Source organism: Cucumis sativus, chromosome 3 (assembly GCF_000004075.3).
Source record: "Cucumis sativus cultivar 9930 chromosome 3, Cucumber_9930_V3, whole genome shotgun sequence".
Lineage (NCBI taxonomy): Eukaryota > Viridiplantae > Streptophyta > Magnoliopsida > Cucurbitales > Cucurbitaceae > Cucumis > Cucumis sativus.
In genome coordinates, this window is record NC_026657.2 from 351,879 (window position 1) to 368,179 (window position 16,301).

A 16,301-nucleotide genomic window follows, 5' to 3' on the forward strand; every position below is an offset into this window, starting at 1 on the left:
TGTTAATGTGAGTATTACTTGAGTCTTCCTATACACCAATTATCTACCTTTAAGTTGTGCTCACCAATTATCTACCTCTAAGTTGTGCTCATTTTGTAAGTCTATTTAGCTACATATATAGATAGATAACTTTAATTATACTCTTATACTCAAACATACGGGTTTTTTTTCATGGTTTGCAACTTTAGAGTTGGTAAAAAAAAAATTGATGAAGGATTGAAAAATAACCGTCAAATCAACAAAATACATTTACTTTTCAAGTTTACCATAATATTCCATCAAGACTAATCCAACTTTAATTTATACAATCAAACTTTCTAACTATTTGTCAATTCATTCAAATTTTTTTTGGTAAATACGTGAAATATTTAATCGTAAATCATATGTCCGTGGCGTGAGTTAGTCGTTCGTTAAAATCGAGTCTAATAAAATATAACACTATACCTAAATTAGTTTAGTTGAGGTTAGGTAGAAAATGTGTACTACCAATTTGGAGTTAATATCATTAACCTCAGAATTAAAGTAAAATTAGACAGCAAAAAAGTTAAATTATGTTTGAGGAAGGAACTAAAATTGGTTTAAATAAGAAAGATTGCGGTGTACGTTTTTTTAGTGGTGGGAATTCCAAAAGGAAGTGTGAAATGGGAGGGCCAGGGCGGTGCCTGCTGGTTACGGGGCCTTCGGTAAGCTATTGTGCCGCCGTTGATCGGAATATGGAATTGAATGAAAACGCAATGAAATTATGCCTTCGTTTGTGCGCAGGGTGTGGGCAAAACCACTCTGATCGTTAAGGTTTTTGAGATGCTTAAAGCCTCTAGCCCTAACTTGAAGATCAAAGGCTTCTACACTCGTAAGCAAATTCTTTCCTCTTTTTGTTTCTCTTCAATCGAAATCGATTGATGTTCCGTTTTCACAGGAGAAATCAGGCAAGGAAGCCAGCGTGTTGGTTTTGAAGTTGTTACATTAGATGGCCGGACGGCTCCCCTTGCCTCCACCTCTGTGTCCAGGTGCTCACCTCTCTCTCTTTCATCCTCTAACTTCGGTTTGTTCGTTAGGCTCCTCAATACTTGATTTTCGAATGCTTCATTTTATTTCAATTTTGTGGTACTTTCGAGAGTTTTTGTTCACGACAATGCAGCAATATGTTGTCCATTTGCTTAATTTATAATGCAATCACTTGTCATTCTCTTTGCTCCATTTCTCATCTGAACTGTAATGCTACGGGATTTCACTTGAAGTTCAGCATGATATTGATATTGCAGCTGCAGCTAGAACGATGTAGTTTTTGTATATTGCAGTTGTTTTCCAATTATGACGACTTACAAGCTTCATCTATGTAATGTTACTACTCTGGTTTTACTGGTTAATAAACTTACAATGTTTTCTTCACTATGCATGTATTTACCCTTCTCTGTCCAAACAATATATGTGTTTCATTTTCTTTTTCAATGTAGAAGTGGTTGCATTCATTCGAAATTGCCTGAACTAGAACGGTTCTATATATGCTGTACAACTATCTCCTTGAGTTTTGAAGAGTGGTTGCATTAATCTGTGTTAGCTTGAATTAATCGGTTTGGGAATGAGATTGGAAGTGGCATGTATATGGTGACTTGTCGATATAATAAAGATAATCTAACGTCATATTGATCTGACAATTAAGGTTGCAAAATGAATTGCCTGATTAATTTAACATTGTTCACCAGAGAAAATTGGGTTAAGAGATTAGTCTTTCAGTCGGAAGGGAAAGGTTGGTTGAGAGAGGGATGATTTTTTTTTCTTTTTTGGGGTGGGGGGTGTGGACAAAGTGTCCAGCCAATAAAACTATCCGCATGCTATCTTTGATCTTTTAAGGTCTCAACTTTAGAGTATTATCCATGTATGTTTCTTTCCTTTGTTTTTTTTTTCCACAATTAGTAAATATACCGAAAAGTTTTCACACTTAAATTCGATGTTGTCCTAAGCATGTTTTTCTGATGGACATTCCTTTGCACTCTAGCCTTGAGAGAATGCCTGAACCTGGTAGGAGATTTTTTTAGGAATTTCGTGATCATCCCATGTTATCTGTAACTTTTTTGTTCTTTTTCTTTTAAAAAAAAAGGAGTGGGAAAACGAAAGTAGATACAGAAGCTAGTTTCCTGTAACCTCTATTGATACCAATTGTGATAGAACACCAATAAATTGTGTTCTTATTCAATTGATATAATCCTCACTAATACAAAGAAGAATTTATGAATACCAATTCTGAGATGAAAATACAGAAATTAACTAACTACCCTCTCTGCCTATCCTCTCTCTCAAGGAAGAGTGCAGAAAAATTACCCACAAAACTCATCTCCCCTTTCTTCCCTCCCCAACTTCCTATTTATAACCATCTAACTACCTACGTAACTATCTACCTTTAGCCTTATACTAATCTAGGTATCTAACAAATTGCAGCTCAGAGTCTTTAAGATGGCCAACTGTTGGGAGGTATAAAGTCGATATAGCATCATTTGAGTCATTGGCGTTGCCAGAACTGCAGGTAATATGAATGAATTGAAATGTAGAATGTGCACTGATGAACTCGGCACTTCTCTAGCCCAAAAAAAGAGAAAAAAAGGGGGGGAAATGTTCACACTTCACTTTCGTAAGATTTCAGACAATACATCTTGTATTCCCTTTTAATTTTTCATTCATCCAAGTGTTCTCCATTATGTTTATATAAAAGAGTTATAATGAAAAGAACGTTTATCATGGTGATAAGTTAATGGCTATAACTATTGAAAGTTGAAATTGCATGCCTAATTTTCTATCAAGGTGGTCACAACTTTACCCTCTATGTAACATAACAATCTTTTCCAAATAATGGATAGTGTATTTTTAAACTAATTGCTTCAGAGGACGTCTACACTTCACTAAAGTTAAAACTATAGCTGCATTAAATTTGTTTAACACTTGGATGGTTAAAATCAGCAGTTGTGTACGCCTTAAGTTCATGGTTTTTGAAAATTGCTTTAATTATGAGTCGTCTATCGTATATGCATATTAACTTGCACGACTTGGAATTGACTGCTTGGTATTCTGAAGAACTGATATCTGGCACAGGTTGAAAAAGACACAGATCTCTTCATCATAGATGAGGTTGGGAAGATGGAGCTATTTAGTTCATCGTTTTTTCCAGCTGTTCTGAAGGTTTTGGAATCAAATACTCCACTTTTGGCTTCGATCCCCATTCCCAAGTTTGGACGGGATATACCTGGAGGTACATTCCCATAAACTCAATTCTTCCATAATTAGCACACTTTGCTATTATATCACTAAAATTCCGAATCTGCGTGGAAGGCAAATAAGAAGTTCACAGTTTGGTTGCCAGATATATTTGGCACCATGACTATTTAAATTCAGTTGAATTACAAGTGCACTTGGTTGCGTCTTCTTTTAAAAAGGCAAGTGTGTGATTCTATAAAATATTCTATCGTGTTTAATAAACAAGTATTTCTGGATTTGGCATAGCGTAACAAAGAAATGGTAGAAGTGCTCAACTGCATAATATAATACATCTTATGTCATAATTTAGCAAATGATGAATCAGAGTTCGAAATAAGCAAATACTTATATATTGACTTGTATATAAACCCAAAGTTGCTTAAACTGTGAAGTTTTGACAGTTGCAAGGCTGAGAAATCATCCAGGGGCAAATATATTGACGTTGAATCCAAGTAATAGAGGTGAGGCTAACGAGCAAATTCATGGTGAGATATTAAACATGCTAGAACAGCAGCAGCATTAAGAGCGTTAATGCTTTGGTTGCTTCTATCTATGTAAGCCACTTCTTTCCATCTAACACACAAGTAAATTTTGTTTTAGGGCATTCTCAAAATTTGCTTAGTCCTAGAAGTTAGTGGGGGTGCTCATGTGGAATATTTACAAATCACTATAGAATTTGCCCATAACTTTATGATTTAAAAATTAATTATTCTGCAAAATCTAAACTTTTTAAACGATTTAACTCTAATTTCTAATTTGAAATGAGTACAAATTTTATTATTTTGTTAGATCATTCTGATTAGCCAGCTTAGATACCCACTAAACTAGATAGATGGGGGCTCATTGCTTTTCTTTTATTATTATTACTATTATTATTATTATTGTGATAAATTCATAGACGAAGCTTCAGCACATGCAAATATGCTATCTACACATGCAGTGTCAAATTTGTGCCTCCCTAATAACATTATAACAAACAATACCATCTTTTATTATTATTGCATGCCTAAACAATACCATCTTTTTTGAAACTCACTATTATTTCCTAACTTATCAATTTTGTTAATTCTTTTTAATTGTTTTTAGTTCATCAACCATTGACTTATAAATATATATATATATTAGTCACCATGCTTGTTTTCATTCTTTAAGCATAATAGCTGGGATGGTCATGTTTAGAACAAAAAAAAAATAAATATCACCACTTCGTTTAGTTATCAATCAGCTTAATTAAGAAAAAATGTGAATAGGTGTAAATTCTACTACTGTTATAACTATTAATATCGAGGTAGTAAATGAGATAGTTATTGAACTGAAAAGATAGTTATTTGGAAGAGAACACTTTCAAATTTTGAGGAATGGGTGCTGGCCTTAGCTCCACACAAAAACTAGAGACAGTTTTGGCACCCCAAGTGACAAATCTAGTCTTGTATATATATATATATATATTTCATTTATGGACAACAAAATGCAAATAAGAAACACTATATATAAATATATGAACAAAAGAAATAGAAATGAAATGGAAAGAAATTGATTATGATTTGTTTCCATGTTCAGCAGTTCGGAGTAGTTGATTTGCCATGGACGAAAATGACTTTGCGGTGTCTTTCATATCCGTCGCTCTTAAGTTGATTCCCTGCCCCCATTCAAACATAAAACTAGACAATCATATTCTTTACCCATTCAACCACACAAACTACCCTCTACCTATTCTTTTATCAAATAATAATATAATTCAGTTTTGTACATTTGGCCCTTCAAATCTTTATTTTAAAATTAATCTTTATGGTTGGTTTTTGAAAAAGAAAAATCTTTTATGTTTTTTCATATATATATAAACTTTGAAAATATATTTATATCTTTCTCTTGTCTTATTCAACAAATTTGGGTTGAATTTAATTTTTAAAGACTGAGTTTCAAACTTATTTAAATATATAGATAAAATGTATAGAGTAGTAAAATGGGATGAAAGCAAAATAAAGTTTACAAAAAGTCAAAAAGTGAGGTATGAGGTGTGAAGATCTAAACCTAATGTGGTGGATTGTTACCTGTAATTTCGTTACGTTCTCTTGTAGCTTCCTTTCAGTCATTTTTGCAACACTTGTTGTATCCTGCTTAGTGTAGGCAAAGAAAACAATGGGATCACTGCCGATCTAACTTCATGCAAACTTATCAATCAAAATCAAATTACTCTTAATCACAATACTTTCTAAATCGCTAGATCAATATATATATATATATACACACACTACACAATCTCCTTTTTCTCCATTTTATTTTCCTTCATTCAGGTTGAGAAATCAAAGCCAAATTATACTTACAGAAGCTGATGAAAACCCGTACTTCTTCTTGATTTGATCAACTGCACCTACTTTGTTATCGCCTGCATTCCAATCAGGTTGCTCTTCCTTGCCTGAGTTTTTCTTCATCTGTTTTAATTTTCCTGAAAGCCACAATCAACGGTTGGTTCCCAGTCTCATTGTGTAATAAAACTTATCTATTTTACATTGTCACAGCGAGCAGCCTTTGTGAATTTAGGCTTTGTATTTGGGAGATATAATACTACACTCTTCTTCACTTTGAGCATCATATGCCCAAGTTGGTCAAATGAACAGAAACTTAAGAAAAATGCATCAAGAAGAGATTTTTCTTGTTCAAGATGGAAGAACACTGACCTTTGAAAGAATTAAATGTACTTGCCAATTTCTGCTTATTTAGAGAGCCCAACATGCTCTGTTCTTTTGGTTTTTCAACTGGATCTTCGAGATCAATGTCATCTGAAAAAAGAAAAAAAGGACAAGATAACATGTTCAGGGTGTACATTCTTTAAAAAAATAGGATACTAACTAGAGACTTCACTTCAATGGGTTTAGACAATATATGGGAAAACTATTGTTACATTACACTTAGTTTCTCATAACAAACAAGCAAAAGAAAGAGAGAAAAAGCCTATTATGGGTTTTTACTCGTAGTAGTTAAGTTTTGAAGCATTTATGAAAGATAAATTATAATTTTGCTCGTGGAGTGAATACCTATATCCAATGCTAACTTGTCTTCATTTGCAACCAACTTTTCACTACCATCAACGGTCTTAAAGTCTCCGTGGAAGTTGGAAGATGAGAGGATTATGGAAAGTTCTTCAATACTTTCTCTAGTATCTTCTATTTCGACATCAGGAGCCTGTTTTGCCTTGTTTCCAGCTATCTCTTGGAAAACCGAAGTAAATATACCCTAACGTTTGGAAAACATGCTTTGTTACCCTTTTTGATTGAACATTCTCACTGTAACCGAAGTTTAATCAATATTCATACCTTCTTCTTTTCCTTGTGAGCAGTGGTCACTTCTTGTGAAAGCATATAATCTTTCCTGTATATGTGACTGACAGAGTCCAAAATCCTACAACAACAAACAAAAAGCAGTAAACATGTATTAAAGGGCGTTGAAGTAGTTTTCTAAGATAGTAAAACACTGCTTCCATCTTCAGTATGAGATAGGGGTTATGGTGCATACACAAGGGGTAGCGAAGGTGAATGCCAATGGAATTCCAAATTGATATATTGAAACAAAATAATATATCTTACATGAAGCAAATATGTACCTAAATATTTTCTTGTGGCATAATACTGAGACAATAAAAATTTCTTGATCGCCATTCACCTGTGTTTCACAAAGATTACAAACATTAAGCGGAAGAAAAGAAGAAAAAACAACACCAAACAATCTCTGACGTGGGAGAAATTTTGAAATTAATACCCATGCTTCAATATCATTCATACCATAAGAAGTTCTCCATCCTTGGAAGAACATATAATGCTTTCAGGCAACGAATTAACTTTCGGAGGAGAATATTTGAAACCTCTTACTGAAGTCTCCTTCAAGAGAGATAACTCTGGCAAGGACCTATAGTTGGAAGGTACTATGCTGTTAGTTAATATGACTGAACAGATAAAAAATACACACTCCAAATGGATGATGAAAACCCATGAGATCGTGAAGAACTTTGTAGTGCCAAGCTAAGTAAATCAACCAGTAGATTAACCTAGTATAGTGCACCAATAAAGTTGCATTAAGAACTTATGGATTAGGAACTGTTCCGGTAGTCATAATGAAAACGAATGGACATTGAAATTATAGAGAAGGAAATAATGTAACACTGTGTCTTCATCATGGTATGATTTGACTAAATATAAGTGAAGGATGCAACCATCACCTTATTTCAATTTTCCCAGTGGAAAAAACAAGCAAGAGGCCAACATCTGTGTTACTATAGAAGGTTGATGCCCAACAACATGTCGAGTGAAACTTCTTCTTGTAAAGAACCTTCTTGACTCCCTGAGAAGAAAGAACATTAACAGTGATAGTCTCGTATAACGTTGAAAGATGGTTCAATTGGGTGCCTGCAGTTGATTGCTACCTGAATGGCATGCACGAAGGAAAAAATATATGCAGCTTTCTCAGAACAAAGTAATACTAGGGACTGTTTTGGCACGCTATCCACAGCTGGATTACTACCTTTTCCCAGTTCTAAATCATTTGAAATTACTGATCCTCTGGTTGATGAATCTTGCCCATCTGCAGAAATCCAAAGGAAAGGAGTTCAGAATGATTCTTCTACTTCGTGAATGGGGAGACCTAAAAGTTGGTATGTGTGCATTGTGTATAGAGAGAGAGATTAATTTCTAGAGAAGTGGATGCTTCAAGAAAGAATAGATCTTACATAAAATCTGCATAAATAGAGCTCTGGAGGGTTTCTTGGGATGAACCATGCTAGCACTTAATGGATTTCCCGTTTCACCATCAAGAGCCAAAATAGAAGAATCCTTTGTGGAAATCATGAGGACATTTTTGTCAAAACCCTGAAGACTGCAGCTTTCAAACTGCAAAGAAATGATACCGGTAGATATTTCACTGGTGATACGTTTTTGATATATAAGGTCGGGTCCTTGTATGCTGAATAAGGAAACCTGTTGAAAATGATAAAAGTTGGGGCGAATTAAATCCCATATTAAGCTACGGAGGCCCAAAGAATATTGCGGCTATTCTAAAATTGTTAGTTCTCTTCTACAGACAATCTACCTAAAAATGAAACGAAGACATATTACACGTCCCCTGACATTCTTGACTTACACAGTTGTTGCCGTGTGAATTTTATCATTCAGAATTTTAGGCGAGTCGGCTTAAAGAGAAATGAACTTCAAAAATCAAGATGAGAAGTGCAAACTAAGATATTAAGCTTACATATCCTCTGTCAGATCCAACAGCAAGATGATTTGATCTGGGGCTTATGTTGATTGCAAGTATCGAGCCATCAACTTTTACGAGTTTAACACTCTGGATAATATGACTGTTCCGTTTCTTTGTACTTCCTGTGGTATGTCAGATGATCACTTTCAGGATACATCAATGCAATTTGCACCATGAAAAACTCATTGCTACTTGAAAAATCATCAAACAAACCAATACAATCTTTTTTATGTCATGGACTCTAATAGATCTATGGGTGAGTTTATATTGATTTTCGAATTATTTATAAGCATTGTTTTACACTTATAAACACTTTTTTAAACAAAAGTCAATCAAAACATGCCCTTAGTCTACCTTGGAATGGCATAAAACTGTTGTCTGTCGCATAAGGTTCTGGTCGAAATTTAAAGACTCGGACCTGAGAAATTCAGTAGCATAACATTAAACCATAAAGAAGCATATTTTTTACAGTTCTGTAAAATTATTCGAAACTATCACTTCACCATTCCGCTATGATCTCCAGAAACAAGAATCTGGGAACTGCCATCAAAATGCAATGCTGTCACCGGAATACCACTTAAAGAAAAATCATCTTCACTCTGCAATCGCAAGAAAAATATATTAGTACTTTACAGTAAGAATCTTAAATCTAAAGGGTTAACAAGCCCTAAATGAGGTTCTTGACCTCCTATTCAAGTCCCAAATCAGGGCACATATCCTCTCTCATTAGCCTTTAGGAAACATACTTCAAATGAACATGTAATTAACTCTTTTAACTCAGATAAGAGAATATTTACCTGTTGTTGCAGTGAATAGATTGGGATGAAAATTGGACACGATGCATCCCAAAAATTTATGCTTCCATCGTTATGTCCAGATATATATAAATTTTCAACCTTTGAAAATCCACCAAATTGGACTGTATCCAAGTATGTTACATCCTTGGATTTTGATTCAGAAAGAAAAAGGGAAGGAATGTCTTTTGTCCGCTGAATGTAATCCTACAGTGATACAATCATCAGAAATCGCACTCTCTTAGATTACTAGAAATTAATATGTAGTGAGGAATAGAATGCATAAAATAAGCATAAAAAAAAAATTACGCTTCTAGCATACCTCATCTGAAGCATATGGAGAACAAGAAATGTTGGTGAAAAAACTTGCGACAGTTATGTGTGAATCAATGAACGGAATCTTAAGCATAGCCTCTTTTGGAAGTGAGTTTGCCGACCTTGATTGACTTTGTTGTAAGAGATATTTTTCAATCGAGCAATCATCATAAGTGTAAACACAGCCAGATTTTCCAAGCAATAGAAGATAATCATGCTTGTTCTTGTTGTGATCACTGGAGCTTGAAATGATTTCCATGTCAATGCTAGGTTCGGACAGCTGAAGCCCCAGTTTGATCATGCGAGATTCAATTTGCTCATTCAACAAGATTACCTACCTCCAAATTAACTAAAGGTCAGTTCAGTTTATATTTATGTCCTGCTCAGGCATGCATTGTACACAGAGATGACAAAAGTTCATAAGAACAAACAAAACCTCTAAATTGGTATGATATTGTTCACTTGGAATATAAGCTCTACTTTTCTTTTGGTTTCACTCAAAAGGACTTGTACAAATAGAATTGTCTTTACTTATACTCTATGAATTCTTTGTTGTGGAACTTTATGTTTGCATTCCTCACAAAAATATGATCTAAAAGTGTTCAGTTACACCAAATTCTAAGTTGTAGATTGTAACAACCAAATAATAGTCCGCAAAGACCTAGCATAGCATTAATTAATATAACCAGCATGCATATTAATAGGAAGTAGGAACCGGAATTTGGAATAAAAAGATGACTAACATGCACCTACTAATATAGTCAGCATGAAAAGGTCAAATTTGACTTTACCTTGTTATAAAATGTTATAAACCCTAAATAGCCTCTAAGGTGATCTGGAAATGTTTAACATTAATTAAATAACAGAATTATGTTTCAATAGTTTGAAAAGAAAATAGATTGATAAAACAATATGCTTCACTGGCAAATAGAAATACTGGGAACAGTTTGCATCATAAACTGCAGTACCTGGAGTGAGTTTGAAGCGGCACCCATTACATACAGTCGACTTGCTTTCGCATCCACATAATTACACCTCAGTGATGCTATAGGAACTTTGTCCAACTTATATCCAAGGTTAAGTTTAAATAAAGGACCTGTTCGATTGCTATTCTCTGCCAGTGATTCAGCTTTTGGATTATGGCCATGGAGAATTGCCCATATTAAAACATCTCCGTTGCTATATCCGACAGCAACTTTACTTCCTAAAGGACAGGCCCAACATGCAGAAGTTACCTTCTTTGCTTCTTGATATGGTGATAGCATGGAATTTCCACCCGTGATGAAAATAGACTTGGATTCTTTAATTTCCCACAAAGTAATAAAGCCATCACTGAATATGAGAAGCACTCTACAAGAGCAGAAACAAAGATGACAGAGATAACCTTTGATTTTAATAATTCTCCTATTTAATCTTATAACAAAGTTGTGTGAATCGAGACCATGGTATTAAGCATTACCTCTTAAATTCAGTGGTCGGTTGTGGTAGTATGTGGGTTAAAGAAATGTCACTGGTAGCTTCCGCTGGATTTCCTGAACAAGATAATCATTGGGTAATTTCAGTCAAGACTAGAGAGGTTACACTGTCAAAGTTGTTAGTGCGCGATTACATCAATGCAGGAGGAAAGAAAGGAAAGGGGTCTCACCGCGCGAAGCTGAAACTGGTATGATGTACTTCATTTGTATTATGTTGCAGACACTTTGATCAAGCTTCAAAACCGATACATTACCGAGATAATCTCCAACATAACTGCAAGTTTTAGTAACAGGGACCCTCATAACATACTTCAAGGACAGCGACAAGCCTAGTTTCTCAATGAAGGCAACAAACTTACATATATGGAGTCTGTTGCAAGATCGTAAAAGAAGTGATTTCTTGCTCAAAAACATGCACATGTGCCAACAACTTCCTGTCTATATCCCATACCTACACAAGCAGGTTTGTCAAGTTAAATGTCATATTACACGGAAAACAGATCACAACCAAGTATCATTGACTGCATGAGGAGAATATGACCTAATCAAGTAATTTACTTCGTTGAAATCAGAATTAGTATCCTCAAATGAAATACCTCAATTTCGTTCTTTGAAGTAACATTAAGAAGAAATCCCTGGTTCTCCATGAACTGAAAATGGAACACCTCAGTATCTTTATAAGTTAACTTGATAGGAAACATTTCAAGGGCAAATGTTTAACAGATACAGAACTGAAAAAATAAGAATCAGTATACTTGCAAAAACTTGCTAGGAATTGCCTCCTTGGACTCAAGTAGAGCCTGAGAATTATCTTTTCCAAATAGCTTAATTCGACCATCTCTACAAATAAAAATATGAATAGAAAGTTGAAACATTCAATTATTTCACTATCAAACTAACTGAAAATAAGAGGTAAATGGGTAACTACTTAAACAAGAGTTAAGAAGAAAAAAGAAAGTTATGATCAAGGGTGGAACGAATGAAACATACCTGGTAGAAAGAGCAAGTATCTTTTGGATGGGATCATAAGCAGAAGTAATAGAACCTGATGGAATGCCATTGTGGAAGGCAAGACATGGTTCCACCTGGCTTCCTTTCAAACTATCAAAAGTGTTTTCTGGCTGCATCACAATCATGCCAATTTATACATAACTTTCTTTTCTCCATGTTTTTCATGTTTAGCAAAGAAGTCATACTTCTAATTCAACAATGCAAACCCCTCGTTTCATGGATAGATCAATCAATATTTATCCCTACTTTACATTTCTTGTTCTTCATCCTCCCACTTCTTAAACCAGAGAGAACTACAATCACTTTGATTATTTTAATCTGTATTTTTTGAGAAATAATCCTTTGTTCGTCTTGTTGGACAATTTCTTGTATTTAAAAAATTATTGAAAATAGTTTTAGGACGGAGCGAATTACTAGTATGGTAGTTTTTATGCTGACATTCGGTTTGATGATGAGATTTTGGTTTAAATAAGAGTTTGTACTTCATCAACTTTAGTTGTTATATGACTCTTTCTTTTGCTAATTTCAACTATGGAATATGAAGCAAAACATAGCTATGCAAATAAATACCTTAGTCAGCTGATCTGTATTCGATGACAATTGAAATAACTGTAAAACATATTTTGTATACTTCTAAAGAAAAGGTTGACAATACAATCAACATAATTTAATAGGTCACAATATACAACATTTATCCTAAAGATTATTCCAACCCTACATAGGAGAAAAATATTATATGACATGATAATTTACTAGTTGACAGAGACTTAGAAGAGACATTAATAGGCGGTCTAATTTTTCCAGTAAATTTCTGTCAAATTATCCAATAATACATATTTTTTTTGTCATCTTTATCATGCCATACAAGTACTAAATTGATTTTAACATTCAAGTTTTAGGTCAATTGAAAAGAGTTCAGAATATAAACAGTTAAAACTCAAAGCTACTGAAGGAAAACTCATAATGTTAGGGACAATAACTGTTTTTGTTGACAATTTTTTCTTAGTATATATTTACAAAATAGAAAAAAGAAAAAAGCAAGATATAATAACTTGAGCAATAAGTGGGTGTGTGTTGCTAAGACCACATCTATCACCATACTTCTCCTTCAATCAAAAAAATATTTAAAGATCACGTTTCTAAAAAAGAAAAATAAAATTTTGCACATGACAACTTGTAATTAGACTTACACTCACTTGAATTACAATTTTTCCAATAATTTTCATTTAAGGAGAGAGTCTATTAAAATAAAAGAAAAAATTAAAAGAAAATGGCTTTATAGAACAAGTTCCTTTGGATTTAAATTTTTAAGAAAATATTACAAAAATTAAGGTAACATTCGAGTTCTTTCCAAAGAAAAGAAAAAGGGAAATTATAAAAGGAAAAAAGAAAAAAGCAACATGGGAGACCTTTTATATTTAATAGTGGGGTGGACATAAATAATGTAGGGGATAGTGTACGAATAATGAAGGGTCCATTTCGAAAAACCAAAACTTCCCAACACGAAAGCGTTTCATAGATTTAAAAAACCAAATTCCCGATATAGTTGGGAACTCCATATGTCCAGCCGGCAGCTGCTGGGCATGGGCAGATTTAATTACAGCAGCTGCACCCTAGCCGCCCACATCACGTGAACTGCTCCTATCTCAGACTCTTCTCATATATTAATACATTACAATCTCAAATCTCACTCACCTTATTAAACCATCATTTTCTCTCACCATTATATTTTATATCACAACCTCAAACCTCAATTTAGGTAGTATTGCCAATCTGAGCTTAACCCAATTGGCATATGTAGGTTTGGAGTTCAAATTTTCACCCAGTATTTAATATGTTTTTTAATTTAAAAGAATATCTAATAACTTTCTGAATTATTTTATTTGGCTTATTGAGTTTTTCTAAGAAAAAATTAATTGATCCATCAAATATAAATTTGGTATTTATTTTTTGTTATCTTACGTGCTGTCATTTCTGAAAATGTCAAACAATTGAAGGTTTAAATATTAGAAACTATGACCAATTTTTTTCTACTCGCTTTATTATTTTGTTACACTAAAGGATAAAACAAATAATTTTAAGTAATAAAAACATATTTTGATGGAAAAAATTTGGAATATAATAAAATATTAGAAAATGTTTAATTTAAAAATCTCTTTATTAAAAATGGATGGCTTCACTTATGAAAATGTTAATTAAAAATCTAAGTGAAAATGTTAATTAAAAATGGAAGATGGTTGCATCTATACCAATAAAATTTGAAATATTAACTAACCATTTTTAAAATTACAAAACAAGCAAATTTAAAAGTTAAAAAAATGGTATGAATTATTTTTTTAAATTTCTTTTTGTCAATGCAATTTTTTAATTATAAATATAATCAAATATGTTTTAGTTTAGGTCATAGATGCAAATATTGTAGATAACGATTTAAAAAAGACAAAACAGTAATTTTAAAAAGCAAAAGTGAAATAATAAAATAAATCATTTTCCCTCCACCAAAAATGTAAAATTTCGTACGGCACGGGCACGATGTCTCGTACAAGGGTCGCGAATAATTGGACCATTGGATTCTATTTTCATAAAAATAAATATCGGTTTCTGCCTCATCTGCCGACCTCTTGACTCCAAACAATCAAACCTTTTCTTTACTTAAAAAAACCAAAATCGTCGTCCACGTGGCATTTTCATTTCTTTTTCCTCTCTCGAAGTCGAAGACCTTCGGCCGATTTGCAGAAGCAAAATGGAGGAAGGATCAAAACATAAAACGCTTCGCATTTGAAATCAAAATCAAATCTAAGAGATTCCAACTCCTACAGCTAGTCTTTTCCAGATAAATTCTAAAGTTGCAACGATTTTCAATTTCCCAAGCTTTCCAGGAACCAAAAATCAGTAAACAGAAACAAGATAATACTGAACTAGCTACGCGCATTCATCAATTTCGAAAACTCCAGTCCATATTTTATACAAAACTTGTTGCAAAACTGAAGAAATTTCACATCAATTCGAGCTTTCCGTTTCTTTCAAGCCTCGTAAGTTCCGCAAAAAATAAATCACATACGAACAAGATATAGAAAGCAAAATAACTCAATCGCAGCAGCAATATCAGGCAAATTAGAAATAAAAAAACACTATATATATATATATAAATAAAATGAAAAGAGTCCGATCGAGAATGCGATGATGAGGATTCAGTAACGAAGATCGGAAGAAGAGAGGTTAACTAGCAGAGTAGAAAGAAATTTAAAGAGTGAACAACTTTACCTTACGCGTAGCCTTTCCAACGAGTTTCTTGACAAACATCTTGGCGCGATTGATTGCGAGAGGAGTCCAGTTCCGAAGAATCTGAGTGAATGATAACTTAAGTAAGATCAGAAGACTGAAAATGGAAGATGAAATGAAATCGGCTTTGTGATAACCGACGAATAATCTTAATTTTGTGTAATAATAACATATATATATATATATATATATATAATGAAGTTTGAACCAAGCGGTTTTTTCAAAAAGCACAAAAGGAAAGGTTTGGATGATCTGAAGGAGACACGTGTACGTTCATTAGGTGATCTTGAAAAAGACAGCGAGGGAAAGAAGTCACGAGTGAAAGAAGGACACGTGGATTTGTAATCGGACCCACTTCTTTATCTTTGAATTCTTGTTGGCCACGTGGCTAACCGAAATCTTATGGTTTCTTCTTCGTTTTTTCGACTTACATTGTCTATTCTTTTTTGGATATATATGACTTTATTAAATATTTAATATTGATTCAACTTATTACTTACCTCTACATTTCATTATCAAAATTAAATTAGGGATTATGTGAATGACATGGATTTATGTCAAAAACTCGAGCAAAATTTTTGAATTATTTATTTGATTAAAGAAGTATTTTAAAAAATACAACATACCTCTAAATTATTTATATTGTATAAAACAATTTTAAAAGTATAAATATTTACAAGCCTACAAGGAAAAATACAAAAAATGTCCGATCATTTAATTGACGTTCAGCTACCTAATATATTTGGTAAACGATCGTTTACATTTTACACGATAGTTTATATTTGACTATCTAATATCTAAACTACTTTTTCTCACGATCCTCAACAAATGAAAGTTTTTTAAAAAATTAAAGAAAATTTTAGAAAAAGACAATGAAAATGAATGACAAATCTAGAATATTTAATAAAAAAAGTAGTCGGCTTCATGTATT

General features: G+C 33.3%; 2 protein-coding genes across 10 annotated transcripts; one reads left to right on the plus strand and one right to left on the minus strand.

The window, feature by feature from the left end:
- Positions 1–566: 566 nt before the first annotated feature.
- On the plus strand, positions 567–10,095 carry LOC101203894 (cancer-related nucleoside-triphosphatase homolog). Of its 7 annotated transcripts, none has more exons than XR_004215412.1 (8): positions 567–683; positions 763–850; positions 917–1,007; positions 2,437–2,521; positions 3,085–3,241; positions 3,648–3,800; positions 5,541–5,647; positions 9,873–10,095. XR_004215412.1 is itself a non-coding variant. In XM_031882992.1 (7 exons), exons 1-6 carry the CDS (start codon positions 642–644, stop codon positions 3,767–3,769), a joined length of 585 nt encoding a protein of 194 aa, XP_031738852.1. In that variant the 5' UTR covers positions 567–641; the 3' UTR covers positions 3,770–3,800; positions 9,873–10,095. The 7 variants fall into 7 exon arrangements, 5 of the variants coding, with proteins under 5 accessions (XP_031738852.1, XP_011650256.1, XP_031738850.1 ...); XR_004215411.1 differs by lacking the exon at positions 9,873–10,095 and adding an exon at positions 5,766–6,002; XM_031882992.1 differs by lacking the exon at positions 5,541–5,647.
- LOC101213055 lies at positions 4,530–15,530 on the minus strand. 3 transcript variants are annotated; one of them, XM_011651952.2, is made up of 24 exons: positions 15,353–15,529; positions 12,068–12,198; positions 11,833–11,917; positions 11,674–11,727; positions 11,437–11,528; positions 11,248–11,351; positions 11,062–11,134; positions 10,571–10,952; positions 9,610–9,936; positions 9,291–9,494; positions 8,997–9,092; positions 8,848–8,911; positions 8,488–8,615; positions 7,967–8,213; positions 7,664–7,821; positions 7,460–7,581; positions 7,026–7,149; positions 6,848–6,906; positions 6,561–6,645; positions 6,282–6,480; positions 5,925–6,026; positions 5,571–5,692; positions 5,298–5,360; positions 4,530–4,885 (listed from the first exon to the last, which is right to left on the minus strand). In XM_011651952.2, exons 1-24 carry the CDS (start codon positions 15,389–15,391, stop codon positions 4,784–4,786), a joined length of 3,162 nt encoding a protein of 1,053 aa, XP_011650254.1. In that variant the 5' UTR covers positions 15,392–15,529; the 3' UTR covers positions 4,530–4,783. The 3 variants fall into 3 exon arrangements, with proteins under 3 accessions (XP_011650254.1, XP_031738849.1, XP_031738848.1); XM_031882988.1 differs by having other exon boundaries at positions 4,779–4,907; positions 15,353–15,530; XM_031882989.1 differs by lacking the exons at positions 12,068–12,198; positions 15,353–15,529 and having other exon boundaries at positions 11,810–11,917.
- Between the last annotated feature and the right edge of the window lie 771 nt (positions 15,531–16,301).